The sequence below is a fragment of the Hippichthys cyanospilos genome, chromosome 18 (genome assembly GCF_059441005.1).
Source record: "Hippichthys cyanospilos isolate Australia breed blue-spotted pipefish chromosome 18, RoL_Hcya_1.0, whole genome shotgun sequence".
In the NCBI taxonomy this organism is placed as follows: Eukaryota; Metazoa; Chordata; class Actinopteri; order Syngnathiformes; family Syngnathidae; genus Hippichthys; species Hippichthys cyanospilos.
In genome coordinates this window covers 13,738,729-13,766,695 of record NC_142386.1, presented here as the reverse complement: position 1 = coordinate 13,766,695, position 27,967 = coordinate 13,738,729, and the positions used below count along the sequence as shown (strand labels likewise).

Sequence of the window (27,967 nt, the reverse complement as noted above, 5' to 3'; positions counted from 1 at the left end):
CGCGCGTCCGTCTTGACGCTAGCTCGGGCGCGCGCACGTCCGACACCGGCGAGTCAAGCGCGCCCGAGCAAGATCTGCTCTCTGCTGTGTTTGACAGATGGAGTGGCAGTGACTCCGCTCTCGGGGCCTGAAATTTGAAAACGGCAAGAAATTTGGTTTCGACTTTGCAATGAGACCCGAAGAGAGCGAAAATGGAGAAAACTCAGCTAACTCGGTGAGCGCCTAAAAAAAAAGACGGCGGGGAGTGTAATTAACAAGACAAGTTACACGTTCGCATGAAAAGACTGTCAACTAACCAACCAAGCCCTCCATTATTAACCCTCTCATGGTGTGGCTGTCGCACAAAACCGTTTAAAATACGACGTGGTTAATGTCCCCCCCATAATATCAGCATATGAGGTGGTACAATCACTTCATGTCTTGAGGCTCTCACTTAAAAAAAATCGGCATACGTTTTGTTGTTTGTTCATTTGTGTATATTTCTTGACATCTTTATGATATACCACATTTTACATCTATATTAATGTATAACCACACCCCATTTGTCCATTTTAGGGTGCCAAGTCTCATTAGTGTCTTTACACAATCAAATTAAAATATATGTTTATAGTAAACCCACCTGATTTTGCATTTAAATCTTCAATGTCTTCTCATTTGTCTGGAAAGCAATGGACAGTCACCCTTTTTTTTTAACCAACACTGACTGAGGTCTCTAACTGTGTACCGTATTGTAAAACAGTCCTTTGGTCCTCAAAACTGAAATATTTGTTTGGTGCAGTGTGTGTGTGTGTGCGTGTGTGTGTGCGTGTGTGTGTGTGTGTGTGTGTGTGTGTGTGTGTGTGTGTGTGTGTGTGTGTGTGTGTGTGTGTGTGTGTGTGTGTGTGTGTGAAAGAGAGGGAAGAGAGTCACAGTGGCTTTGTGATGGAGTTTAGTGGCATGCCGAGCAGAATGATAAACAGAAGCCTGTGCTATCCATGTCAGCAGCTTAAAATAGAGGCTAACCAAAAGGGTCTCAGATATACCCCGGACGCCATATAAGTCTGCTCCCACTGCTCTTGGCTCTCTGTGTGTTTGTGTGTGTGTGTGTGAGTGTGATGCATCCACCTGCTGTTGAGGTGACAAACTTTATATAGCATGTCTCACTCAGCAGGCTGTAGTTTGTTCTCAAATGATTCATGTGTCCACATGGTGAAAACACGCCTGACTGTTTGTAGTCTTATACATGCAAATTAATGTTGCTGCATGGACTGGATTCCTTTTAACGTCACCTTGCTAAGGATAGACTCATGGGTTGGAATTAGCTTTCCAAACTTTGTTGAGGACAATGACTTGATTCGCATTGTGCTCCTGACCCAATTATGCTTCATATGACAATGACAAGTTGGCATTTGGGTATTTGTTGCGGCCATATGTATCAAATCCGTGAAATAATGTTGGTGCTATGGAACCGATTTAGTTTATCTTTTAACAGTTGCTGAAATGTGCTTTATTTGGCTTAGTCTTTGTTTTGTGGTACTACCTCTGGCCATTGTTGATTGCATTTTGTAGTGCGGAAGGACGGTGTGGCTTCAGGTGTGAGCAGGTGCTGTCTGCACACGTGTTGTTCCTTCTCCATGTGAAATCTGGCCCACAAGTGTGAGTTGTGTTTTCTTTGTTGGAATGTTGTCATTTATGCTATTATGCCCAAAATGAGTCATTTGTTGGTCCCAGTTTGTGACTAGGGATAACATGCTAGTTAATCTTAGTTTTTCATCTTCAGCATGTTATATAGTGTTGCCCTGTACATGTCTAACTCGTTGGCATTTTCCTTTGTGGTTGGTATATCCTTTTGATAAATGCATATGTAAGTGTTTTGCATTGATAATAATACACCTTTCCATCTAAGTAACCTTTTGTATTGAAAGGAATCTCTTTTGTAATTTACTTATATGATTGATTTAATCTATGCAATTTGTGCACATTTTGTTTAGAGATATCATTTTTGCATGTGGGACTTAATTGAGATATATCTGGTTGTATTTTTTTTCTTTACAATTTCACAATATAAATGAGCAACAGCTGTACTACTGACACAAGTAAATTAAAGAACAGTTACACTCATTTGCTGTTGGCTGTCTGTCTACCTAGATAGATGCCATTGGAACATCTAGGAAGGACAGAACATTGGGTTACTCATCAATATATATATATATATATATATATATATATATATATATATATATATATATATATATATATATATATATATATATATATATATATATATATGTGTGTGTTTGTTTGTGTTCCTTCAATAAAGCAATCAATTCAACCAGTTTAGTATATTTTAAAAAATGTAATAACTATGAATTTTGGCAAAATGTGTTTTGTGTCTACAATGAGTCTGCTAATGAGGTGATGAAGCCAGCAAAGGTAAAACAGCATTTTATTTAAAATGCTGTTTTTGACTAATTGGCAGCAACCTTTTTGGGGGAAATTGATCTGGATTGTTATCAGGAGTTGTGCACTTCACAGATTTTATTTTCTAAACTTCAGTATGGCTGAAAGGTAACAAATATACAGTACTTGTCAAATTGAATATGTTGCTGAATGAAAAGGGCACTTATGTTTGGCTCAATTTTTTTGTTGTTTTGTTTTGTTTCCGCAAACATCTGCAATGGGGGTCCTTGGAAAATTTGCTTTCTAAAAGGGTCTCAAAATTTTGACAACCCCTGCTTTAAAGGGACATTGCATAATATTTAGACAGTTATTTATTTTAAAAACCCTCCATAAATTTCAACTACATTTGTCAAGGTCTCTCTTGTTCTACTTTACTCAGCAACTCTAGCATTCTGGGTGAAAAGTATGGGGACAATTTTGAGAATATTTATGATGGGTAAAGGGGAATGTTTTTATTATACGTTGTTCTGTTTGTCACTTCCTGCGCCTCTTTGTCATAACACTTGTGTCCATATCATGTAATAACTCTTGCGTAGACAAAAGTACTGGAGTCCTTTTGTTTTTATTTCCTCAGCAGACTGAGATGCTGATCAACCAGCTCAGGGAGATCACTGGCATCCAGGATCCACAGACTCTCTGCAGAGCATTAAAAGTATTTTATAGCTTTTTGAAACCAATTTTGAAACCGTATTGGATATGCAGTAATTAGAATGAATTGTTCTGTTCGTAAATCCATCTATACAGCTTTTCATCTTTTCCTGCTCTTTTTAAGGCCAGCCGGGGTGACATAGGACATGCCGTTGGACTGCTGACAAGTCAGCCAGCAGAGGTTCGGGATGCTGATGAACCACAAGAGTCCGGGACACCTGAAGGGGCGTGGGAGGGACAGAAAGGTATGCTTCATTAAATTGGTATATTTGTATTTATTTGTCTAACATAGTGCTTTAGAAATGTTTTCAGATTGTACTATTCTTCAGCCTTATTCTGAAATGGATTATTCATCACAATTGTGCGTCATATCAGTTAAATTCAGTACAATGTAGGCCAACTACAGTATATTGATTATTAAGATGTACTTTGTTTTTTCAGGCGTTCCCGATGAACTTCAAACGGCCATTGAGCTGAGCCTGCAGGAGTCCCATAAGGCTCAGGAAGAGGAGCGAGAGTTTCATTGGTAGAAACAACTTATACTTTTCATTGATTATTTACAGGATTTTTGTTTTGCTTTTTGTGAAGCTCAGGTACAGTGCTCTGGCATGAATAGTGAAAATCTGCTGATAATTAAGGACTGGGGTTGATAATTGCTTTTAGATGCCACAAAATGACCCCACCCCACCCTTGGCGGCAGCAAACATGCTGCAAAAGCAGAATACAACAAACACAGGAAAGAGGCTGACAGACAAAAAAATAAATAAATCAACAACTGCAAACACATTTTTAAAGATGCAACAAAAAGAGATGCAATCACAAAACCTTAATGGAAATTAACTTACAACAAAAAAAGAGCAGAAAATAACTCAGACAATAAAATAGCTGTAAATTATTTTAAACTGACTATTGTAAACCAAAACTAGAAAGCGCTGCAAAAAGATATGCGATCACAAAACTACATGGCCACAAAGAACTGACACAGTTACACCTCTGCGGTGCAAAAGTAGTATTTGAAAAAGGAGAAAGAAAAAGAATGAGGACAGGTTTGACCTTTCCCTTCAATTCTTTCTTTCTGAGTGTCTTTATTTCAATTCTCGTACATCTCCAGTAATTTCACTGATGTGATTAAAGGGACAATGTGTAATATTTAGACAGTTTTTCATTAAAAAGGAATAAATTAAATGATTATATATTTTTTTAAAATTGCAAATACATGTGCACACATACAGTATATGTCTCGACAGGGCTCTGGAGGCCAGCGCAGAGGAAAACTCAGCAAGGAGCAAGAGGAAGAGATGTGATGCCCAGAACGACATGAGCAGCCCCGCCGACTGGATCCGCAAGGACGACTGGCCCGTTGGCATTCGCAATGTGGGCAACACCTGCTGGTTTAGCGCGGTCATCCAGGTGACATAATCAAGAAATGACCGATATTCAAACACAATACATGCTTTACTTTTAAAACATTGCTCATGCTAAAGTCAAAATAAAATCCCCTAAACAATCTTAACACAAAATTAGCATCATCTTCAACAGTGATATACCTTCAAATAACAAATTCTTATGAACCCTTTAGAAACTTTATACACAGAAGTGACAGATGTCTCTTCTTATCTCATTGTAAACGTGTACTCTATACATCCACACTGCTCCTAAGAAGTTACAAAGACCATTAATAATTGTTTACGTGTGATTTCAATCTCTATCAAAATAATTGTGATTGTTATTTTCATAATTGTCCAACCCTAATTATTTGACGTTGGCGACCGTGTGACAAGAAAGTACTTTAGCTGGCCAATATGTTTTTGCCACAAGTCCAGCTGTGTCCATAACAACCCTATAAGGGTCTACTTTTTTTCAATTAGGTCACCCCTGAGCAACATCCCCCATCTGAGCAACACCAAGCAATTTTGGATGAGAAGACTTAAAACACAATGCACTACATAAGTAAAGGCATCAAATGAGATGTTATTTTTATTCTCACTTTGTAAAGAAAATTGTACTGTTCCTGTCTCAAATCTTACCCCCTGAAATGCCTTCATGTGCACTCAAGGGGACTCGTACCACGCTTTTAGAGCCGCTATTAGAACCCCCTATAAAATACAATTTCTGTTCTATTGTCATGACAGTTTTTCCTCATTTCATCTGTGGTAGCATCTCGAAACAGAGAATAAGGGGATAATTGAGTGATGTGACGATGGCGCCATTGAGTCTAAAATGGCTGGAGATCTGATTCCTTTGTGCAATGGCATCTTTTAATCTTGAGTATAGTCATGATAATATGATACTTTCAGATTGAAGTAGCACTTTTTTTGATTCCATCAGAGCAAGCATTGTAGATTCAACAGCGACGAATATGATCTCCAAGATTAAATTATGCTATCAAATCTGAGCCAAAGTGACCACGAATTACTCATAATTGCTCGTCTTCCTTGATGGGTACCAATGACCGCAACGGGGAGATCGGGCTCCATTGAATTTTCCATTTGAATGCTATCAGGAGGCACGTAAGTGCTCAACTCAGGACGCATCATCCATGACACATAAGACTAATTATTCCTTAACAGTAAACACCTGAGGCCTAAAAGGAAGTAAGTAATGGAAAGTGAAATCCAAACTTAGTTTTAGGTTCAGGCAACCTAGAACATTTAATAACTTAATTTAACTACAAACCAGAAGGATGACAACTAGCTTTTTCCCGCAAGGAACTTGCACTTTCTTGCCATTATCACCCTTAATGGTTGGAGGAGACGTATGGCAACAATACAAACAATTACTTTGCGATCGTAGGTGCGAGTCCGGGATGTGATCTTCTTTCCCAGGAACAAAAAGACTGACTCAATGATGTTCTGCCCTTGGAGACGTGGCGTCCACTCACACGTCCTTCACAAACAACTCCCAACTTAAAATATCCATGTCTACTAATATAAATATTACAAAAACAGATATGGGATAACCTATATATAATTATTCTAACACTTAGTAAGTCCAGTTCTGTAGTCATGGTTCCCTCAGAAAACAGTACAGGTGCCAAAGTAGTCATGTTTTTGTTTAATCCTGCTAACTGGCAATCCAACAAAGTGGCCATCAAATCCTACCTGCCTCAGGAGAGGGTAATAAGCACAGCAAAGTTACATGAACGTCTTGTTGTGTTGCAGTCACTGTTCCACCTGCCTGTCTTTAAAAGGCTCGTACTCAATTACCGACTGTCAGAGCAAATCCTGGAAAGGTGTAAGAGCCACGCGGTGAGTATCTCCTTTGTCATTATCATCATCGAGGAGAGAAACTTAAGTGTGACCCTGAAGTTGTGCCACCAGGACAAGAGGAACGTCGCCTTCATGCAGGAGTTGCGCTGCCTCTTCGCCCTCATGGTGGGCTCCACACGCAGGTTTGTTGACCCCTCTGCTGCCGTGGAGCTCCTGCGAGAGGCCTTTCGGACCAGCGAGGCCCAGCAGGTACAATAAATACACAAGCACCCCGTCTTGGAAATGGCTTACCAACTTAGTTTTTTTTTCCATGTATTTTCAGGATGTGAGTGAATTTTCCCATAAGCTGCTCGACTGGTTAGAAGATGCCTTTCAGCTGGCTGCCAATGGAGAGTAAGTCCAAGAGTAGGTTTTACAAGATGCAAGATTTTTTAAACGCTCCCGCCAGCTTGTAACATTACATTTGCAGCACATTGTAAAAGTACTGTATTTGAACACATTGTAAAAGTATTTGAACACAAACAAAAACTGCAGGCATAAAATACATGAAAAATACAATACATGTATTTAGGGGCTAGTTTTTAGTTTCTATAGAAAAAAAATATGCTGGAGTCCACAAGGCGCTATGTCTTTTTTTTTTTTCTTTTACTTCAAAACTGCATTAAAATATGTGTAATGTAATGCTCTTGAGCTCTGCGCGGATAAGCTTCATGTCTTCATCTCACTCTAGCACAGTGCTTCTCAATTATAATTTGCAAAGGTCCCCCAGGAGATCTTTCACGCCCCCCACTTGCTGTGCTGACTATAAATAAGAGTATGAGCTATAAAAATTGCATAAATATACCTAAAAACGTATACTTTTAACATTAACAAAAGAAAAACGCAACACAAATCACCTTTCAAGAAGTCAACTATTTTTGACAGCATTTATACCGCAAATCAATATTTTTATCTTAACATACCTTTTTGACTTGAAAAACATTAATAGAAGTGTCCTGATCAGGTATTGACATCGGTCTGAATTGTTGTTTTTTTCTTTGAATAGTATCACTTGATAAAATCCCCTCTAATATTTCATACTAATAAATAAATAAAAAACATGTATCATTCATGCAGATATTGTATCAGATCGATATTGGTATTGGATGATACTCTCGGCTGCAAATTTTGTATTGGAAGTGAAAAAGTTGCATCTGTATAAATGACTATATTAATAAACAAGAACAAGCATTTCAGATGTTTACAGATAGGCTATCACCTTAAAACAATACTTTCCACTATGAGCAATATTAAGCAGAGTAGTGTTTATCAAAAACCTTCAGAGGTTTTATTCCTAAAAAGTAATTTTGATATTTATGTCAGGCACTGGAGTCATGTTATGTATATTTCTTACACTATGGTTAAAAACAGTTTAGGCAACAAAAAAAATGTGGAATGTCAATTCAACTAAAATGTATTGCATATATGTGATGGTCTGAGAACCAGTCCAAGGTTCCCACCTCTTGACCAAACCCACAACAGTAGTGAGCACAAAATGCATGCATAGCACAAAAAAGTCACCAATTAATACTAGATTTTGTTTTGCTTTCAGCAATGCAACTGACAAGCAAAACAACCCCATGGTCCAACTTTTCTATGGCACATTTCTGACAGAGAGGAAGCATGAGGGTATGTGTAAACTTCAATGATCATCAGACTACACTCTATGGGTAAAAAAAAAAAAACACTGACCCAATATGCGTTTCAATTTGACCAAAATATCTGGGTTGTTTAGCACAAAAACAACCCCTAAAATGTACTGTTTTGGACAAGAAAAACTTTTTTTTTTAAATAAAAACACAGAAAGTTTGTTAAAATTGACCCAAATATTGAGTCAGTCTTTTTTTTTTTTTTTACACCCTTAATTGTGTTATTTTTGGCGAACTGTTTTTAGAGTGCAATATGGACCACTCATTTTTAGCTATATGTGCTTGTTTAGGGCAAGTTTTGTGTAACATTGAGCAGTTTGGCCAGTACCCTTTGCAAGTGAACGGATTCAACACCCTGGACGAATGCTTGGAAGGTGCCATGGTCGAGAGGGACATCGAGTCGCTCCACGCAGAACACAGCGAGCCGCCTGGTCGAGAGGTCTGAAGTGTTAGGATATTTTAATAGCATTGAAGATGTTCTTAGAAGTGCGGTTATGTCTTGATCATGTCTAATGGTTATTTTTATTCTTTTTTTTCTTCAGAGATGGTTCAAAAAGTTGCCACCTGTTCTAACATTTGAACTGTCCAGATTTGAGTTCAACACGCAGCTTGGTCGCCCCGAGAAGATTCACAAAAAACTGGAGTTTCCACAAATCATGTTCATGGACAGGTGACTACTTTACTGTAAAAATAAGAAGAAATTCTAATCATATACAATTACAATTACAAATATACTGTACAATCTATTAAATTGCTCTTGCTGTAAAGGGAATATTTGCCAAATTCTCCACGTTTGCATATAACAGTCATTAAGAGTTTTATGTCATCACTCTATTTGCGTCACACATAAAAACCACTAACCAGCAACTCTAAGCTTTGTTTACTGTAGATATACGATGTTGGACAAGACTGTGGTAACTGTGGCGGAAGTATAAAATGCGCTCCTGCTTCCATCATCGACTGCCAGGTTTCTTTTTTTATCATTTTCTTTACAGTGGACCCCCACCTTACGAAAATGATCCGTTCCGGGGTTGGGATCATAAGGTGAAATAGTTGTATGGCGAGCAATAGAAACCTATGGTAGTTTGCTAATGCATGTAAAACCCCAGGTAAAAACATCCAAGTTGTATATACATATTAAAAATTGGTAACAAAATAGTATAGTAAGTGCTACTTATATACTGTATAATATACATGTATACAATTAAATAACATCATAACTAAAAAATGTATAAAGGAAAAATTTAATTTTATTTACCTTTGAGTGATGACTAGAGCTACTTATGGCTATAATCCCTAGCGAGGGTAGCCTAAACTCACCTTCTTCGTACTGTATTTCTTGATTATCTCCAGTTTCATGTCCATACTAATCTTCTTACTTATACCTTTAACATCAATAGCAATCTTTGGATGCACAATAAAATGTATAATAAATATGTTAATGTAAGCACTCACTCTAGGATCAAGTCTTCAGCATGTCAGCGTCTTAGTGCCGACTAATAGCACAACAACATCTTACTGACGCGTTGCAGCACAGGCAGTTTGAGGCGACCAGAAAATAAAAGCAATTACATAAAAACGCCTGTGAAGAGGGAGGCAAAACGACATATACACATCCAACACATCCAGAGGGAACAAAAAAAACCTAATATTCCACTTCATAACGTGAAAAAAACGTAAGGTGGGGACGCCGTAACCTGGGTGTCCACTGTATTTTTCTTTTTATACTTATACTTTTTAAACTTGACCCTATGCTTTGCTTGTTTATACGCAAACTGTGATGGCGGTTATTTATGTAAAAAGGTATCGACGACCACCTATTGGCTTAGCATGCTTGTAAACAAATTTAAAGATGCATTTCTTTATTTGTTAATAGGAGCAATTTGTTTAAACAAACAAACTCCTATGATGGGATTTTTTTTTTTTTTTTTTTTTACACACGAGGGAAGAGTTAACCAGGTTTGGATATGTGAACACAAGGCCTGAATTAGCTCATGAGAGGTTCACAAGCTGAGCCATGATTCATCGTTAAGAACCCCGCATAACTGTGATGTCATTTTCACTGGACGGCAAGTGGCAAAATGGCCACACACTGAGATCAATACCAATGTGTGGATTTTGCTGCTTAGTTCATATCATTATTCATGAAAATCAATTCATGGTGACATATAATTTGTTTTCAGATATCTTCACAAAAACCTGATGTGTACACATGAGAGGAGAGAAGAAGTGAAAAAACTGAAGGAGCAGCTTGCAACTCTTCAACAGAAACTGGAACGGTACAGTAGAAATCCTGCTATTAAATCTCTTCTACATTTATGAAAAGCAGAAAATGGCACTGCTTGTTTTTCCCTGTAGCTATAAAAACTATGGCTCCGGACCCAACAAGTACCCTCTGGCTGACATGCTGCAGTTTGTCTTGGAGTTTGCCTCCACCAAGCCCTCCACAGTTTCACCCACTGACGATGCCGGTCTGCTTTCTCCTTCACCCAATGCCAAACTTGAGGACAGGTGAGCTCAGAGATGTAACATTTTCCCTGGACAGAATTAGCAAAATGACAATGTGTCTTCCATCAGTGAGGCAGCAGGTGCAAAGGAAGAGGAGGAGGACCCGTTGGCCAGCTGTCAACGCACCCCCATGAACAAGCCGACACCCAGCCGACACCCGGCCCCCTACAGCATCACAGAGGAGGAGCTGCACTTTGTGAAGAGCTGCCTCCAGCGATGGAAGACGGAAGTGGAATACGACATCAATGGTAATCACTGAGCTTTTTGTTATTGTGGTTCGTGATGCATATTGTCCTTTGAATTTCTTCCCTCCTTGTTCGTGTTGTTTTGCCGTCACAGAGATAAAGGCAAACATTGACAGACTCAGTAAGACGCTGGAGGGCATGTACTCAGACAACAGCCTTTGCCAGGTAATGTTTGGTTCCACGTTAGTTTCAACTATTGGTTTGTATACATAAAACAATTATGAACAAGTTTGAACAAGAAGAACTTTAAATGGTCTCCCTAAGAGTAAATTCAATTGATAGTTTTTTTGTTTTTTATTTTACAAAGAGGTATTAGGGCCAAATTCCATTGTATTACAAGTTCACAAATTGTATCCACTTAATTTCATAAAAAATTAAAACTCTCATGACTTTTGCACTTTACACAGGCTATTTTTCAGAATATTTAAACATTAATAAACCCACATCAACAATTAAAACTTATCATTCTACGTGCCAAAACTTAGAATAAGTAATAACAATTTCAAATTATTTGTCCACAAAGCTTGATGAAGTCCACCAAGAGCAGGCGAGCTTTAACAAGATTGTACACTAATTACATATGGCAATTTAAGATGCGTCACGTCTGGGCATGGTGAGTTGGGAGGAAGAAGGAAGGGGACCCAAAAATTAATGCAGGAAAACTGAGAAATATGTGGCTCAAAAAGGAAGTTTTAACAAGGAAATGAGGCAGGAACGAACACGAGCAAAACTAGATGGACAAAGTATCACCAGACAGGTGGACCAAATCAAACTACCGAGAACGTAGACAATAAAAGCAGACGTGAGTGGAACAGAAACATGTACAAAATCCCACAAATGCACAACAACTAAATCCAACCAAACATGACCATTGAATATGAATTATATAAAATAACAAAAACATTAACTCACGCAAAAAGGCTGCCCCGAAGTTATTTCAGTACAAAATCCATTCTTTTTTTCCTCATGACTTGTTTGTAGAGTTTGTCTTCGCGTTTCATTTCCAATAATAAATCCTTTTGTACTGACATAGACGCCAATGCTGAAAGTCCCGTTGGTCCAATTTTCAATTTGCTCTTTTTCAGCCATTTGGGTTTAAAAAAAAAAGCACCTGCTGCGAGTCTGATTATTAGAACTTTATTCTTGCAGTTTTTGGAATTTGTTTTGAGATTACAATGTGTATTTTTTGTACATTTTTTAGTACTTTAAGTACAAAGTACACATTTAGTCAAAGTACGTCATTTATTCTTTTAAAACTGTGACAAATCTTTTTTTTTATATATTTTCTGAAATTGTGATTGTATTCTGGATTTCATTCTTGTAAAATTTATTTTTCCCACTCAATTTTTTAACAATATTTATTTGATGATATTCATTTTATGAAGCTTTTATCATAATGTTATGCTTTTACCTAATTCCTGTTTTTTTAAGCACTTTTTCTTGTTTTTTCAACCACATTTTTTTTTTTTTTTTTTTTGATCAGGTACCGTACAGACTTCACGCGGTGCTTGTCCACGAGGGCCAGGCCTCAGCAGGCCACTACTGGGCGTATATTTACGACCACACCAATCAGCGCTGGATAAAGTACAATGACATCAGTGTCACAGAGTCCTCATGGGAGGAGCTGGAACGAGACTCGTTTGGCGGTATGACCAACGCCAGCGCCTACTGCCTGATGTACATCGATGACAGACTACCACATCTTATTACTGGTACTCTACTCCAAGTTATCTTCTTATTTTGGTTGACTATTTGTTCTGCTTAAATACGAAACTTGATTTGTGACTTTTGTTCTTGTATTATCCGTATATTCATTCAGAACAGACAGACGAAGAGACGGGCCAGCTTCTGCACGGGATAGACTCACTGCCGCCCCTCCTGAGACGCTATGTTCACCAGGACAACCGCTGGTTCCAACAGGAGCTAAGCGAGTGGGAGGAGCAACTTCGCCAAGCAGAGGCGGCACCTCAGGGCGAGGCCACTCATTCTTCCGCCGAGGCGCCCGATGCCGGCAGGGAGCTCGACCCACTCCTCTCGGCACCCATCGAGCCAGTGGCACAGACGGGTCCCCAGCAGACCGTGGAGCAGGCTCAGGGAGCTGCAGCTTCACAACCGCAGGCAGAAGCCCAAAGTGATCTGGAGCCAGACTCTGCTGGCCCAATTGAAGGTCTGTACTTATGCAAAGTCATAAAATGTACCCAAAAACACTGCAATAAGGAAGAACAAACAATGTTTAAACGATTTAAAATATGTATTGCAACATTGTCAGATTGTAGAAAATCGCTTCATTCAGTTGATACATTATAATAATAATTTGATACATTGTGATAATAATTTATGTTTCAGTAAAAATAGTGTTTTTCTTGGCCCCAATGCAAGCCAACTGCAACTGGTGATATGGCCCAAAAAATAAAATAAATAATTTTCAGTTAATTTGATCGGATTAATCGGAAATTGAAGTAATAATCCCAACAAATCTTTATTTTTAAATCAGTTTTAAGTGTAAATTAGCATTTTGTCTGTATTCTGTCACTTTTTGAAAAACTTCAAGTTTACAATTTAGCACATTCTAAAATCAGCAATATTTAAAATGGTGAAATGATCTAATTAATTCCTGCTGTAACAAAAGAAATGATCAATCTGTTAATTTAATTTATGTTTTAGATTATACTTACTAGTGCTTTAACTATATTAAAAGTTATTTTATGTTTTTCAGTACAGACCAAAGGTTTGGACACACCTTCTTATTTATTTTCATAGAGCAATGAATGGGCCCTTGGTTTTCTTTATTTACCTGATTGGTTCTTACCAAAATTGGAATTTCTTTAGTTGTCTATAATATGATTGATAAAGCTGTCAGCTTTGTATTGACCTGACTTCTGCACAACACAACCGATGGTCCCAACCTCATCAATAAAGCTAGTAGTTCCACTAATTAACCCTGATAAAGCATACCAGGGATGTGTAAACCTTTTCAGGTCACTACCACTCGAAGCTCATTCAGAGAATGTGCAAAGTATTTATCAGAGCAAAGGTTGCAATTTGGAAAATAAAAAGAAAAAAAAAAACAAATATAGACATGTTTTCAGTTATTTCACTTTTTTGTGTAGTATGTGATTCTACATGTTTATTCATAATTTTCATGCTGCCCACTACCCTTGTGGGGATGACTGTTTAAAATAATTGATGGATGGGTAGCTGTAAATAAAGTTATTAATGTACAGTACTTTTTGTTTTTCAGATCAACACCAACCTTGCATAGTTAACGCTTGATCCCACTTATGAAAAAACCTCAAAGCATTGCTTTGCTGATGACTGATTATTGCAATGAATTGTGTCAATCAATAAAAAAATGTGGGAAAGGTGATTGAAATGTTAAGGTTAAAATCAACTGTTTGGAAACACCCTCATGACCTGGAATGACTTTTATTTCACATGTATTTTCAAGAGTTCACAGAGGCCAATTTTTGACCTCTTAACTCTTTCAGTGCCAAACGTAATTGGAAAAGGAAACCTCTAGAAAGCCAGTATTTTCACTCACCTTTCAAGGCCAACAGAATATTGTGTGCTATGTCTATGTAGATATGGGTGGTATCATATGAAAGCTTGACTTCCATTCCTTACTTTGACTTGCATGTAGATAATAGCTGTGTTATAAGTGTGGAAACACTGCACATTTATCACCACAGTGCTCAATTGGCTTGTATTAGGTAAGCATTAGTCAAGGGTGACAGCTCCTCTCCATTAAAAAAAGAACGTATTTGACCAGAATTTTATTATTTATTTTTGTTACTATTTTAAAAGACAAGAATTCTCGTCCATGGCACTGAATGAGTTCATCTCTTTGTGAATTTGAGGGTCTTTCCAAACTTTTGACTTCTACTGTAATTGTCCCTTTCTTTCCCTCCTGAATAGAATCAGAGGTACTGGCAATCCCTCAGAGTTCTGACAACCTGGCAGACAACGATGAGCCTGAGCGCAGCAACACCCTCGAACCTAACCAGTGTGGCGGCGCCACAACAGCTGACAAGGAGCCTCAAAGTCAGGTGAGTTAAGCCCTGTGAAACCACTTGTTTCCTCCATCAGCTTTGCAGAATATGGGTCCCATAAGTGTCCCATTTCATCACTTAAACTTATGATGGAAATCCAACCTGCAGTCACATAACACTGTATAAAACAAAGGGCATATGCTCTCTTCCTGGAATTACGTGATCAGTTTGACAGCTTAGTGATAAATTAGGTAATGCTTTCTATTCATGGCAAATGAAGTGTGTTCAGATTTGCTGTGCCATGGAATCAACATTTCAGTTTGCATGCTTGTGTCATGGTTGCACTGTAAATATTATGTTGATGTGTGGGGACCCATGTATGACGTGCCATTCCAAAGATGTCTTTCATTTCCCATGGTCTGAAATAGACATTACATAATTGATTGCTGTCTGCCAGACTCCTGCTCCTGAAGTTGACCTCAGTAGTAACCAGGAGCCATCAGACCTTTCGGTGAAGAAGGAAGAAACAACTTTGAAGGAGGAGGAAGCAGAAGAAGTGGGAGAAATGATGCCGGGTGACACAGAGGCCTCCTCGGGGGAACTTCCTCATCGTGAAGTGGATCGGGAGTGCGAAGAGCAGCTGGAGCAACAGTTGCCCAACAGACGGCGGCAGGTGGAAAACGAAGTATCAGAAGTGGATATCCCCAATGTGGGAAGAATCATGGTGAGGGCGGATGCTGACGGATACAATGAAGAGGTAAATGGATAACAAATGACCCTTCAGAGGTCACACTGACAAATGAGGGAAAGTTTTCAAAAAGAGTAGGGAATATTCTTTTTATATACTACATACAAAATGCATGGAAGAGGGTAGCTCGGTAGATGAGTGGTTAGCATGCCACTATGCAGAGGTTGAGGATTCACTTCCGACTCCAGCCTTCCTGGGTGGAGTTTGCTTGTTCTACCTGTGCCTGTGTAGGTTTTCTCCATACACTCCGGTTTCCTCCAATATCCAAAACAAACGTGTTGATTGAGCACGCTAAATTGTCCTTCAGTGTGTTTGTCAATGTGATTGCTTGTACCATGTGGTTGGCTGGCAACAAGTTCAGGAAGGACCCTGCCTATTGCCGGAAGGCTGCTGGGATAGGCTCCAGCGTGCCTGTGACACTCGTGATAAGCGGACAAAATAATGGATGGATGGTTGGAGGATGACTTAATTCAGACTTGATTTTCAGACTTCTAATTTTACGGACACATTTTTTACTTTAAAGTGAAAATTCTGACTTTGTTTTCAAAATTCTCACTTTAAAGTCAAAATTCTGACTTCTGAGAATAAAGTAAGAATTCTAGATTAGCCCGAATTCTGACTAGAGAGCCCTGAGAATAAGCTCAGAATTCTGACGTTAAAACACAAAAATTTTGTTACAATTACCAGATTTTATTTCATCAGGTGCTTGTACCCACAATAAATTAAGTTAATCCACATACACTTTTTTAAAGTATATTTATATTCCACTTGAACCAAAACTTGGTTTGAAATGCTTTTATCTTGTGCAACCGTTTAATGATGTAAAATTGAATTAATTTATGGCAACACTGAAACTTTACACTGTATTCTCACAACTCTGACTTTAAAGTGAGAATTATTACTATGGAATTCTCACCTTAAGTCAAGAATTCTGACTTTATTCTCAGAAGTCACTCAGAATTCTCAGAAATCAGAAGTCTAATTTTAACTTTATTTTAACTCTCACTGACTTTACACTGAGAATTCCGAGCAGCAACTCAATTCGGAAATAAAAGTAAGAATCATATCAACCTTTTTTTTTCTTCACTGGTCCAAAAATTCTGTAAAAATGTCCTTAAAGCAGTGCTTCTCAAATAGCAAGGCCGGCCCTTGGTTTGCACTTGGTTTCTGTTTTAAACTAAGCTGTAAACAGAATAAATGCTGTAAAAAAAAAATTAACAGTTTTTCAAAGTTGATTTATATTGGGTTTTTTTTCTTTTGGTATAGTTAAAAGGGATACAGGTTTAGTTATACATATACAATTTTTATCGAGAATAATCTTATTTGTAGTCAGCATGTCAAGTGGGTGCGTGCTTGGCAAACTATAATTGAAAAGCCCTGCCTTAAAGTCACTGTGCATTACCTTTTTGTTGGCACGGCTTGAAAACGACTGTGTGATGTTGAACAAGTGGATTTCATTTTTGAATGTCTTGTCGTGTAACAGATGATGTTAACCCCAGCCATGCAAGGCATCATTCTTGCCATAGCAAAAGCCAGACAAGCATTTGACTCAGAGGGCCCCGAAGCTGGACTCATCAAGGTGGGTCTGCTACCTGCAGTGTTTCTGCTAAGTTCATTTTTTGCAGCAGACCGCCACTCCTAAATCTTTGCTGCAGCTGCTAGGGCTGAATGATATAACGTGACCTCAGATTAAGCAAGTTTTTTTTTGTGAAGTGAAATAGATTTGAGAAAATAAAAAGCATACACCTTTACATAAAATGCAAAGCTTTAATGAAAAAAAAGCAAAGAATGAATATGATACTGTCTGACCTTGTTCAACAGAAACATTCATCTTTTCACATTTAAACCCTGAATGGTATTTTGCCAAACGAAAGCAATCAAATAAGATGCGAGGAAGCTGAAATTTCACCCAGGCTGTAACATCATGTCAAAGTTTGAAATGGCAAAACCAACTTACTCTATTTCTCTATGTACAAGTTATTTTCCTTTTTTTTTCAACCCCCATATTTGGGGGGTCAACTTATAGACAGACGCATAACTCAAAAACAGACCAATTTTCTCACATACTGTATCTGTGTCTGGATGACAGTCATTTGAATGTGAAATAAGTAATATGTCATTTACAAGGGTTAAAAGGATTATATATACAATATAGCTCTAATTCAATATATTACGCATCCGTTTTAGCATGTTTGCACTTTCAAATGCATTTTTGTCAAGCAGCGTCTTTGACAATTTCTTAAAAGGAAAACTTCTAAAATCTCTTCTTAAAACTTCTTAAAAGTCAACTTGTGCCCGGAGAAATTGATATCACGCACGCACGCACTGAATGATGTGGCAGAAAATTACCAAAAATGGTCAAAATACTGCACAAGGGTTGGTGCATTAACAAATATTCCCATTATGATTTTTTTTTACGTTTAGTCCCACCATTACTGTGAAGACCAAAGATTTTATACCAGTATTTGACTTTTAGGGCATTGCACTAAAACCTGTCTCTGGTTGAAGCACTTAAATCTATATGTATTTGAGAAGAAAAAAATAAATAAAATACAATCGTGTTTTTCTATGGACTGTTTCACATAACGTATTTATACATTATGGCAAGTCCAGTATTCCTTGCCTTGACCTTTTGATGTTTTATTTTTAATGGTATGAAAAATAATCTCTGTCACGTACATTGTGACTATTGCAGTGAAGCTTGATTTATTTTTTTGAAAATGGCAAATTGGATCAAACATGTCAGAAAATTGAAAATTTTCCAGAAAAACTGTTCAGCCCTATTCCTCTCCTTCAAACTCCCTCCCTTAAAAAGATTTTTTTTTTTGTTTTGTTTTGTTTTGTTTTGTTTTTTTCACTGTTGTGCACTAAACTGCAGGTTCTGGAACACCTGTGCTCAAATTGTTAAAATCCTGCAGGAAATTCTGACCTGAAATTTGGAACTCATTTTTTCCATACTGTCCCTATTTACGTATAATCATTATAGTAAATTCCTATTTGCTTTCATATGAAAATGCCTTCTGCGCTAGGCCTTCCACGAGGAGTACTCCCGCTTGTACGAGCTCTCCCAGGAGGAGACCACGCCACGGGAGGATGCGCGCCTACAGCACGCTCTGGTTTACTTTTTCCAGAACAAAGCACCCAAACGCGTCATTGAGAGGACACTACTTGAGCAGTTCACTGACCGCAACCTCAGCTATGATGAGAGGTAGAGAGACTTGACTAACACACACGTGAACCTACCAGCCTTGGTTGATTGTACTCACGTCTTTTTTTTTTTTCCCATTTAAGATTCAATATTCTAAGATCCAATATTGTCTTTACATGGTTAAAAAAAACCTTTTCATCCCTAATGTATTTACATTGTAAATACAATACTGCAATCTAGTGTCCAAATTTAAACTATAGCTAAACTTAGCGAAAATAAAAATGTTCAGAGAAAATTTATCGTTTGGCGCTTGTACCCAACGTCGCCTGAGGGCCAGATTGCCAAACAGCTTCCACCCACAAGCCATCCGGATTCACAACAAAACCCTCACGAACTAATCTGTCTCCTACTGCATGCATAAAAAATTTTGCACTAATGTTTTACACTACATGATATTCTGCAGTACATTATTACACCATTGTTTCTGTTTGTTGTGTTTATTGCTATTTTTTGCTATTTATTTATTGTTCGACTATGGAATGTTGTCTGCTCCTCAGGGAAGTGAACAGAATAAGAATTTCATTGCACATTTCATTGTACAACCATACATTTGACAATAAATCTCTTGAATCTTAAATATAATGTGAAAGCATCTAATACTCTCTCACTATTGGTGTTGCAGAGCTATCGGTATCATGAGAGAAGCCCGAGCCAAGCTGCGCCTCATCAAGCCAGAGGACATGGACATGGATGAGTACCTGGTACTACTTCCAAGTGCTTATTTCATTTTGTATTAAGATATTCTAAAGTAATGTTTTTTTTTCTGTTCCGGAAATTATGTCGTTTCAATTCAGTACAGCTACTTATTCATTTTTCATATAACTTTATTATTGAAAATGTTTATTTGAAAGGGATGGACTGAGAGTATGTAACTGCTCATTGTGGTTAGGTCTCAGTAAAATCAAAATTAAGACTGGAGAAGCAACTCTGCCATTTGAACCTTGGATTCAAGACTAAAACACATTTAGGGTTGCAAATAGGGATTATCTATCGATTGACTTGTTCATTATTTTGTTAATTCATAGACAAATCAGCTAAAAAAAGAACGTTTTTTTATTTTCATTTGTATATTCCAAAACAACATTATTTCAAAATGACTATGCACAAAATCCATCCATTTTCTCTCGCCGCTTATCCTCACAGCTGACTTGGGGCAGTACGCGGGGGACACCCTGAATTGGTTGCCTGCCAATTCCAGGCCACCTAGGGACCGGCAATCATTCATTCACCCAATCATACCTAAGGACAATTCAGTATGTCCTTAGTATGCTTCATTGAAGAGTCACAAAAATACTGTATATATATTTATTAATAATAACCCAAATTATTTCACGGACCCTACTTTGAGAACCACTGATGGAGATGAATTTAGAAAAAAAAACAAAACAGATATTTCCTGTTGAAAATATGACATTTTGAGGCTTTAGGCAATTTTAAAATAAACTAGGTCTCAAAACATTGAATCAAATTTAATAATTGGTCAGGTGCCGATTAATCATGGCAGTTGGATTTAGATTCAGTGATTGTTTTGTCTTTTGATGTTCCAAAGCAATGGCATGACGACTACCGAACATTCCGGACCGTCTTTGTTTACCTGCTGACTGGACTGGAGCACTACCAGCATGGAAAGTCAGTGTTTTCACATCATTGGCATGTAAGCTTTTGCAGATGTCACTTTTTTTTTTTTTTTTAATTCGCAGGATGCGCGAGGCACTGACCTACTTGGTTCATGCCTATGATGCCAACTCCGCCCTACTGACGAGCGGAGAGAAACGCGGTGTGGACACGTCTCTGATAGCGCTTTACAGGAGGAAGTGTCTGGCGGTGAGTGACGCTGCATTCCAAGGTTGTTAATCTCAAAATAAAATTCCAACCACCCCTTTTGAGAACACTTGTGCACGTTACAGTTGCGGGTACGTTGGAGTCCATTGCAGCTTACTAGGTGGCACCTTTGTCTCCAAAACTTGTCATGGTAAAGGGACAGAAATAAGACAGGTTAAGAAGATTACAAGAGTTTTGTTGTCATATGCATAGTAATACCACACAATGAAATTCTTATTCTGTTCACTTCCCTGAGCAGACTATTCCATAATCGAGCAAATAATAAGGTAGGCAATAAAAACAACAACAAAGAAAAACAAGGCATGTTGGTAATGCATAAATATTTTATACATTTTGCACACTGAATGTGCCGACTCTTCTACAAATAACCTTTTACTTCTTAACTCTTTCAGTGCCAAACAGTATTTGAAAAGGCAATCCCGAGCGTCCCAGCCGATTTCGAGCATTTTGACGCATCTTTCAAAGGCCTAAGGAATTTTCTAATCTATGGCTACGTAGAGATTGGTAGTACCATATGAAAGATTGGATTCCATTCTTTACTATAAAAAAAGTAAGAATCTACCTTATTCCGTTTTTTGGTAATCACGGTTTGAATATAGGTCATTTGAGTGACACCAAGCTACAAATATTTTTTAGTAGCATCCGAAACATCTCAACAGTCCCTCGCTTCAATAAAATATGAACAAAAACAGTAAAAATGTTTTTATGGCAAATGTATACAACTACATTACAACAGTGCTCGATATGCACATAATTAAGAGGAGCTCTGGCCATGCACGTCATCTATCATTATATTAAAAATAAAAGTACAAGCACTGAAAGAGTGCAGATATTGCCAAGGTATGGAGTCGCACTCTGTATCAGCCAATGCTCAAAATCACGCAGGATCAAAGAAAGCAATTTGGGATCATTCTAATTTCAAATTAAATGGAGACAACAGCAGATGACAGTAGATTCAAATATCTTGCCTGCTACTACCTTCTTCACTGCAGACCCTGAACAAAAGTGCGACGCGACTCTTTGCCAGCGGGGATGAGAGCAAGGTGGAAGAGGGCGTGGCCATCATGGACGAAGTGATCATCCCCTGCCTGCACCTAATGAGCCGCGAGGCAGTGCCATCGCAGGAGGACCGAGACACCATGGAGAGCATCCGTAGTCAGTGGTGCTGCTGTCTGGGGCAGGACATGGACGGTAGGAATGTCCAGCAGCTTTGAAGACCACCTTATATGTGTTATGCCTACATTTGTTGCCAGTTCTCTACTAGCATTCTTGCTAGTGGCTGCCTCAAAAACACGGCTTTGGGCTGGCATGTTCAACTATTTATGCTGCAATGAAAAGAAAATTGCAATAAATGCTAATGACCATAATTCCCCAAATATAAGACACACCTGTGTATAAGATGCACTCTTAATTTTGGGGTCAAATTCAGATATTTTCTATGTTACCGTGTCAAAACAATGGCAAAACAGAATATATATCATCTTTTGGAAACTCTTCATATTTTCTTGTGTTCATATCCGTAAATCATATATTTTGTGCGTGTAGAGTGCGTTTCAAAGTTCCCACGCCAGTACAATGTCGAATGCGCTCGAAGCTCTTGTTTTTTCATTTCCTCGCGACACGGTTTGAGTTCATTTTACCATAAATACCCAAAGTTGAGCAGCATCCGCGTTTCACCATCTTAATGATTGTGAGTACATGCAAAAAGACCACAATTAATAAACGTGTCAAATGGAATACCTTTCCGTGTGTTTTAACTGGAGCAATCTTAATTGAATCAGCTGGAGACATCAAAACTTTTTCCTCTCGGATTTAATAATTTTCCTGTCTGTGAACAAGGATGGACTTGGACGGTGGTCGGCTCCCTTTTTTTTTTATTGAAAATAATGCCGTAACAAGCTCAGATAACACGAGCTGCTGGTAGCTGCAACAGGCACTTGATGCTCCCCTCCTCTATCTCATTCCTTTACAGTAATCATTGTAAGTAAGGCTACGGCAGATATAAAAATGCACATCTGTGCATCAAACCTTGGCTTATGTTGCTGACAGATCACACTTCCTCATATGGTGTCGAAAAAAAAACAAACAAAAAAATTACCGTTACCGGTTAAAATTAAGGTTACCGTTTATAGCACATGTGTCAAACTCAAGGCCCGGGGGACACATCCGGCACACCACTTCATTTTTTGTGGCCCGTGGTTTCTGGTTTCTCCTCAAATTTCTGGTTACAAACTTGCAAAATGTCTTCAACTTATGCTTTAACACCTGTGCTTGACAGCAAACCACAATTTGGTTTGCTGTCAAGCACAGGTGTCAAACTCAAGGCCGGGGGGCCAAATCCGGCCCGCCACATGATTTTATGTGACCCGCAAAATGCCAATTATGACTAAGATTTTAACTAAAACATTACATTTGTAAGTTGTCTTCAACTTTGAAACGTTTTTTGAGGAAACAAGCATTTATTCGTCCCAATCTCTCCTTTGAACAGATTTTACCGGCCTGTGACTTTAAAACTACGTAAGTGTGTGACAAAGTTTAAAACTGATTTGACTTCACTGTCATTTCGGCCCTCATACAGAAACTATAACTGCAATGTCGCCCACGATAAAAAATAGTTTGACACCCCTGGTTTATAGGATGCTCCCATACTTTTGGCCTTTTTTGTGGGGAAAAAAAGTGTGTTTTATATTGGGGGACTTACGATACTGAAGTCCCGTTGAGGTGATTTTTGCACGTCATCTCATTCATTTTTTAACAGGCTTGGCAATGTCATGAATTGATCTGATAATTGCTCTAATTACAACCAGTGCAACCTTTAATCCTTGTACAGTATTTTGGCCAATCCTTTGACTTGTATATCAAAGGTATTTTACGAAGGGAAGCATTGAAAGAAGACACTAGGGTGCTGAAATTTCACCCAGATGGTGACATCATGTCAAAGTTTGCAATGGTACTACCAACTTAGTTATTACACTTCCAGGAAAGTGACATCCCTTGGTTAAAATACTGCCAGTAGAACGTGGAAGAATGTGTCCAAAAATGGACACAATACTGCACAAGGGTTAAAATAACCATCCATGGGTAAGCTAAAGCAGTGCTTCTCAAACTGTAATGCAATTACTCTATGTACCCCCTTGTGACATATTTTTTTCAGACAAGTACTTCCATAACTGGGCAAAGACTTTTTGAATGAAAAAAAAAAAAAAAGACTTAAAACAGAGGTCTATGCCTGTGTGTGTCTGATTTGTGACTGGCACTGACAAAAGGAACAGCATTTCATAAAATGGAATTAGAGTTATTCATATATGTCTACCCTTAATTTCTTTTAAAATTATATTGAATACATAAAAGTACAAAAAAAATGAAAACATTACAATAATGTCAACGTAACTTAGGTTGAAATCCCTTCATTTGAGAAACTGCTAATACTGTGATCTCAAACTTTCAGAAAGTGTTGAAGAATAGATATTCCAAGAATAGGTAAGGGTGTCCTTAGAGAATTCTAAGCCTTTAACAGCTAAGGTATTTTAACCTCAACTTATGAAATTGGGCAAAAAATGGTGATTTGGACTCAACCTCATTACTGAGAAGATCCTATTCATCTTACATTGCATCTTCTAAGCAATCATCTGCCAAAGTTTGCTTGTTTTATTACTGTATTTCTACTTGTTTTTTTTTTTTTTTTAATGAGATCATATGTCCGTAATCGGAAATTTGATTTGATTTGCTATGTGGAATGTAATGAGAGTTTATTGATATGTTATCATGAATATTGTATTTGAAATGCATTTGGCCACAAAAACAAAATAAATGTTTTAATGGTTAAAGAAATGACTTTGATCACATCGAGAAGTGATCGAAACATTACATTATATACGTTACATTACTACATACCATTGTTACATGAAATTATAATGTGCAAGATTGTTCAAAAACCTTGACCAAAAACCCTCAGTGCATTGATTTTTTTTTTCATGAAAAACAAAACGATATTGCGGAGATGCGCTGTAAAGGTTCTCTGTGAGAAAGGAATACCAGTGTATAAATAAGGTTAATTTAAGATGTAAGTAAATACAATATGTGTAATGCAAGAGTTCATCGTCTGAGTAGTACCCTTGGCATGCGCGTTTACAGTTAACTCGTCTGTCTGGCATTAACTGTAAATGCACATGCCATGGGTACTACTCAGACGATGAACTCTTGCATTACTATTCTGAATAAACTTGGAGCCGCAGTTCTCCTACGAGTAGGCGCTCGGACGTCTAACTAGAGTCAAGCAAGTAGCTGACCCAACATGATTACAAAGCAAAGTTTACACTTGAAATTCCAATTTATTATAAAAGGTAAGAGAAACCCAAAGCTTTCTTTCTTTGTCGGGCGAGCTCTTTCAGCCGCTCATGTGTGATTTACTCAGAGAACTTCCGCTGTAATGAAAAAATAGATGAATAAATAGTACTGCTCTCAATTGATTGACCAGGCAATCTGTCAATAAGCTCAAGGGGCATGTCTAGAAGATGCGTGTGCTCCTACAAGACACGTGATTGGTTCCCATTGTGACAATCGACCAATGAGGGCAGGAGTTGTAACTGACTCCCACTCAGAAGGAAAAATTTACTTCCCTTTGGTGTCCGCATCTTGTTGGCATGCCCCTTGAGCTAAATGGCATATTGTCTGGCCAATCAATTGAGAACAGTACTTTTTTTTTTTTTTTTAATTGCAGAGGAAGTTCTCAGAGTCAATCACACTCAAGTGGCTAAAAGAGATCGCAAAGAGGAAAGAAAGATTTGGGATCCTCTTGCTTTTTGTAATATGTCAAAAGTTTATTTTTAGAGAATCATTTAAATTTCTAAAGTTAAAAAAGGTGTCAGTACTATTTACTTCCTGTGGCAACTGAACTTGCTCATTTTGGTTTAATTTTGTTTTTTGGCTTGATTTAATTTAAGGATCAGTGTTTATTATTATTATTACTAGGAAAAATAGACAAATTTGTCCCAATAAATGCTACATGTGCATCTTTTTTAGTCTTTCCAAACAAACCTTCTATGTTACCAACCCTCTCCTTTCCTGTGCAGACTCACTGCAGATGAAACTGGGTGAATTCCTGCCACGAGTCCTGGACTGCTCGACCGAGAGGGTGGTCCTTAAAGACCCACCCAAGGTCCACGTGAACCAGGCCCACGACCTGTGCAGCCGCCTGGCGGCCGTTATGGAGTCCATCCGTAACACCACCGTGGTCGCCGTCAAGTAAAGTCACTGAATTGACTCGCAAGATGGCTGATGGACTGGAGAGTTTGAGGCTCGTATGTCATTTCCTGTAACGTGTGTCGCTAGCTGTATAAGCATTAGGTGGTTTCGACATGAATGAGAAGACTTGAGCGATCGTCTGAAGTTGGGAATGTGATTCATTATGTCTTGAGGCACTTAATCACTTGGTCATTTGCCCGTTTAATTAATGGAGATTTATCTCCTCGTAAGAACTACCGGAATGGACATATGAGTGGAATAATGTGCACGCACATCAACATCGGACAAATAATGCTGATTTGCATTTGTTTGTTTTTTTAAGTATGTATTTTGTATTTTCACTTTGTAACAGACTTTGGCAAGTCACGTAATGTAGTTGACTCAAAAAGTCAACGGAGCTACTGAGAGATGTGCATAGGAGAAGGTGCAATACATGAATTAGTGAGAGGCCTGACCCCAAACGTTTTTGAGCTCACATTGATCCTTATAGAGCAAACACATTGACACTTTTTTGTAAAAAGCAAAAGACATGGGGGCAAATCATTGGGTGCATAAATATTGTCAAGATTTAGAAGTCCAAAAACAATTTAGTTTTGTTTATTTGCCACAATAATCAGCTCACAAGCAATCTCTGATAATGATCCTTATTGTTATTTGAATCCGGTGTTTTGCGATCGGAAACATCTAAAACATGCAGGATTACGGATCTCGAGGACCGGAATTGCCCACCCTTGCATTGGAGGTACTATTCTATCCTCAGATAGACAACTATATAATTTTATTTAGCCTCCTGACACCACTGCAAAAGGTAAAAAGCAGCAACTGGGCACCCCAAACTTTTTATCACCACGGAGCAGTCAACGATTGGGATGTTTATTGTGGACCCTCAGCTTGCATGAGTCTCAAATACTTTTGAGGCTGCTGCCTAAAAATGTATATAAATGTCCATAAATTACATTTATGAAATCAATCATATAAATTAATTACAAATGCTATTCAAATCAATACAAATCGTTAAAATGGATGCAAATGAGTATACTTTTTAATGTAAAACATTTGCATATGCTTACATTCCCTGTACCAAAGGGAAATCGCTGCCACAAACAAATGCTAACCAGCTAAATGCATATAAGGTAGCAGTATATAACGTGCTGAAGATAAGAACTAACTTTGCTAGCATGTTATCCACAGTTGTTAGTTGTTGGATCAACAAACAAACTATGTTTGGGCATATTAAATGACAACATTCTGACAAAGAAAGTGAGACTTACAGACACCAGTGGGCCAGATGTCACAGAGAGACAGAACAACATGTGAGTCGTGTGCGTGTCCTTCCTCACTAAAAATGTTCAACTGTTAAAGGATAAACTAAATCAGTTACAAAACATTGTTTCGGGTGCGGCCCATGCGGTAGTTGGGGACCTCTGCTGTAAACCATTTCCAAGAGACAGAAAACAAGGAAGCAGGTGTTTTTCCAAGAAACGGTATCTGGCCATAACTAAGGCAGCAAACATAGTTGAGTTATTCGCCCAATGAAGACTTGTTCAAGGAGCAGCATGGGACGAAAACAATTATTCTCGCTCTATTTAGAAGTTCCGAGCAATGGCTTTGGACCTGATAAGCATTGTAGATGACTTTGCTGACAGCAAGACCCCCAAAATGAGATTCTAATGAGTGAGTGCTGTACATCTTTTTTTTTTTTTTTTTGGTAAGTGGAATTGTTGAGAAATCTATATGTCAAGGCATTTAGGTCTATTCTTGTGCCACTGTGAGTTTTTTGCACACATGCAAATGGATTCGTAGTTGTTAAACAGTATAATACATTGCAAGGTTTTTTTGTTTTGGTATTTTTAATACTTAACCCTTTACTGGGCACAGCCGCCGCTTTCGGCCGTGTGTCACTACACACAACTTCACAGCTGTGCATGAACTTCTTGTGTGGATTCCCACCTGTGGGTATGAACCTCTTCGGTGGATTGTCTCCTGTGAGTTTGAAGCACAATATGCAAATTGGGATTACGCTATGGGGAGACAAAGTGGAAGAGTGGTTAGCACGTCCACCTCGCATTTCAGATGTCCTCACTTTCCTGTGTGGTGTTCTCATGCTCTCCCCATGCCGGTGTGGGCTATCTCCAGTTACTTCAGCGTCCCACATTCTAAAAAACATTCCCGTCACTCCAAAAACATGCATGGTAGGTA

General features: G+C 38.2%; 1 protein-coding gene across 1 annotated transcript; it reads left to right on the top strand.

Moving 5' to 3' along the window:
- Window positions 1-74: 74 nt before the first annotated feature.
- On the top strand, window positions 75-27,463 carry usp28 (ubiquitin specific peptidase 28). The gene is made up of 26 exons (XM_088440761.1): window positions 75-214; window positions 3,014-3,091; window positions 3,212-3,332; window positions 3,529-3,613; window positions 4,335-4,497; window positions 6,249-6,335; window positions 6,408-6,545; window positions 6,619-6,689; window positions 7,888-7,964; window positions 8,275-8,423; window positions 8,527-8,654; window positions 10,168-10,263; window positions 10,343-10,495; window positions 10,562-10,740; window positions 10,832-10,902; window positions 12,221-12,449; window positions 12,557-12,904; window positions 14,653-14,783; window positions 15,184-15,483; window positions 16,958-17,053; window positions 18,504-18,682; window positions 19,305-19,383; window positions 20,232-20,311; window positions 20,383-20,506; window positions 21,517-21,715; window positions 25,597-27,463. The coding sequence occupies exons 1-26, from the start codon at window positions 170-172 to the stop codon at window positions 25,770-25,772; spliced, it is 3,582 nt and encodes a 1,193-aa protein (XP_088296887.1). The 5' UTR covers window positions 75-169; the 3' UTR covers window positions 25,773-27,463.
- Window positions 27,464-27,967: the final 504 nt, after the last annotated feature.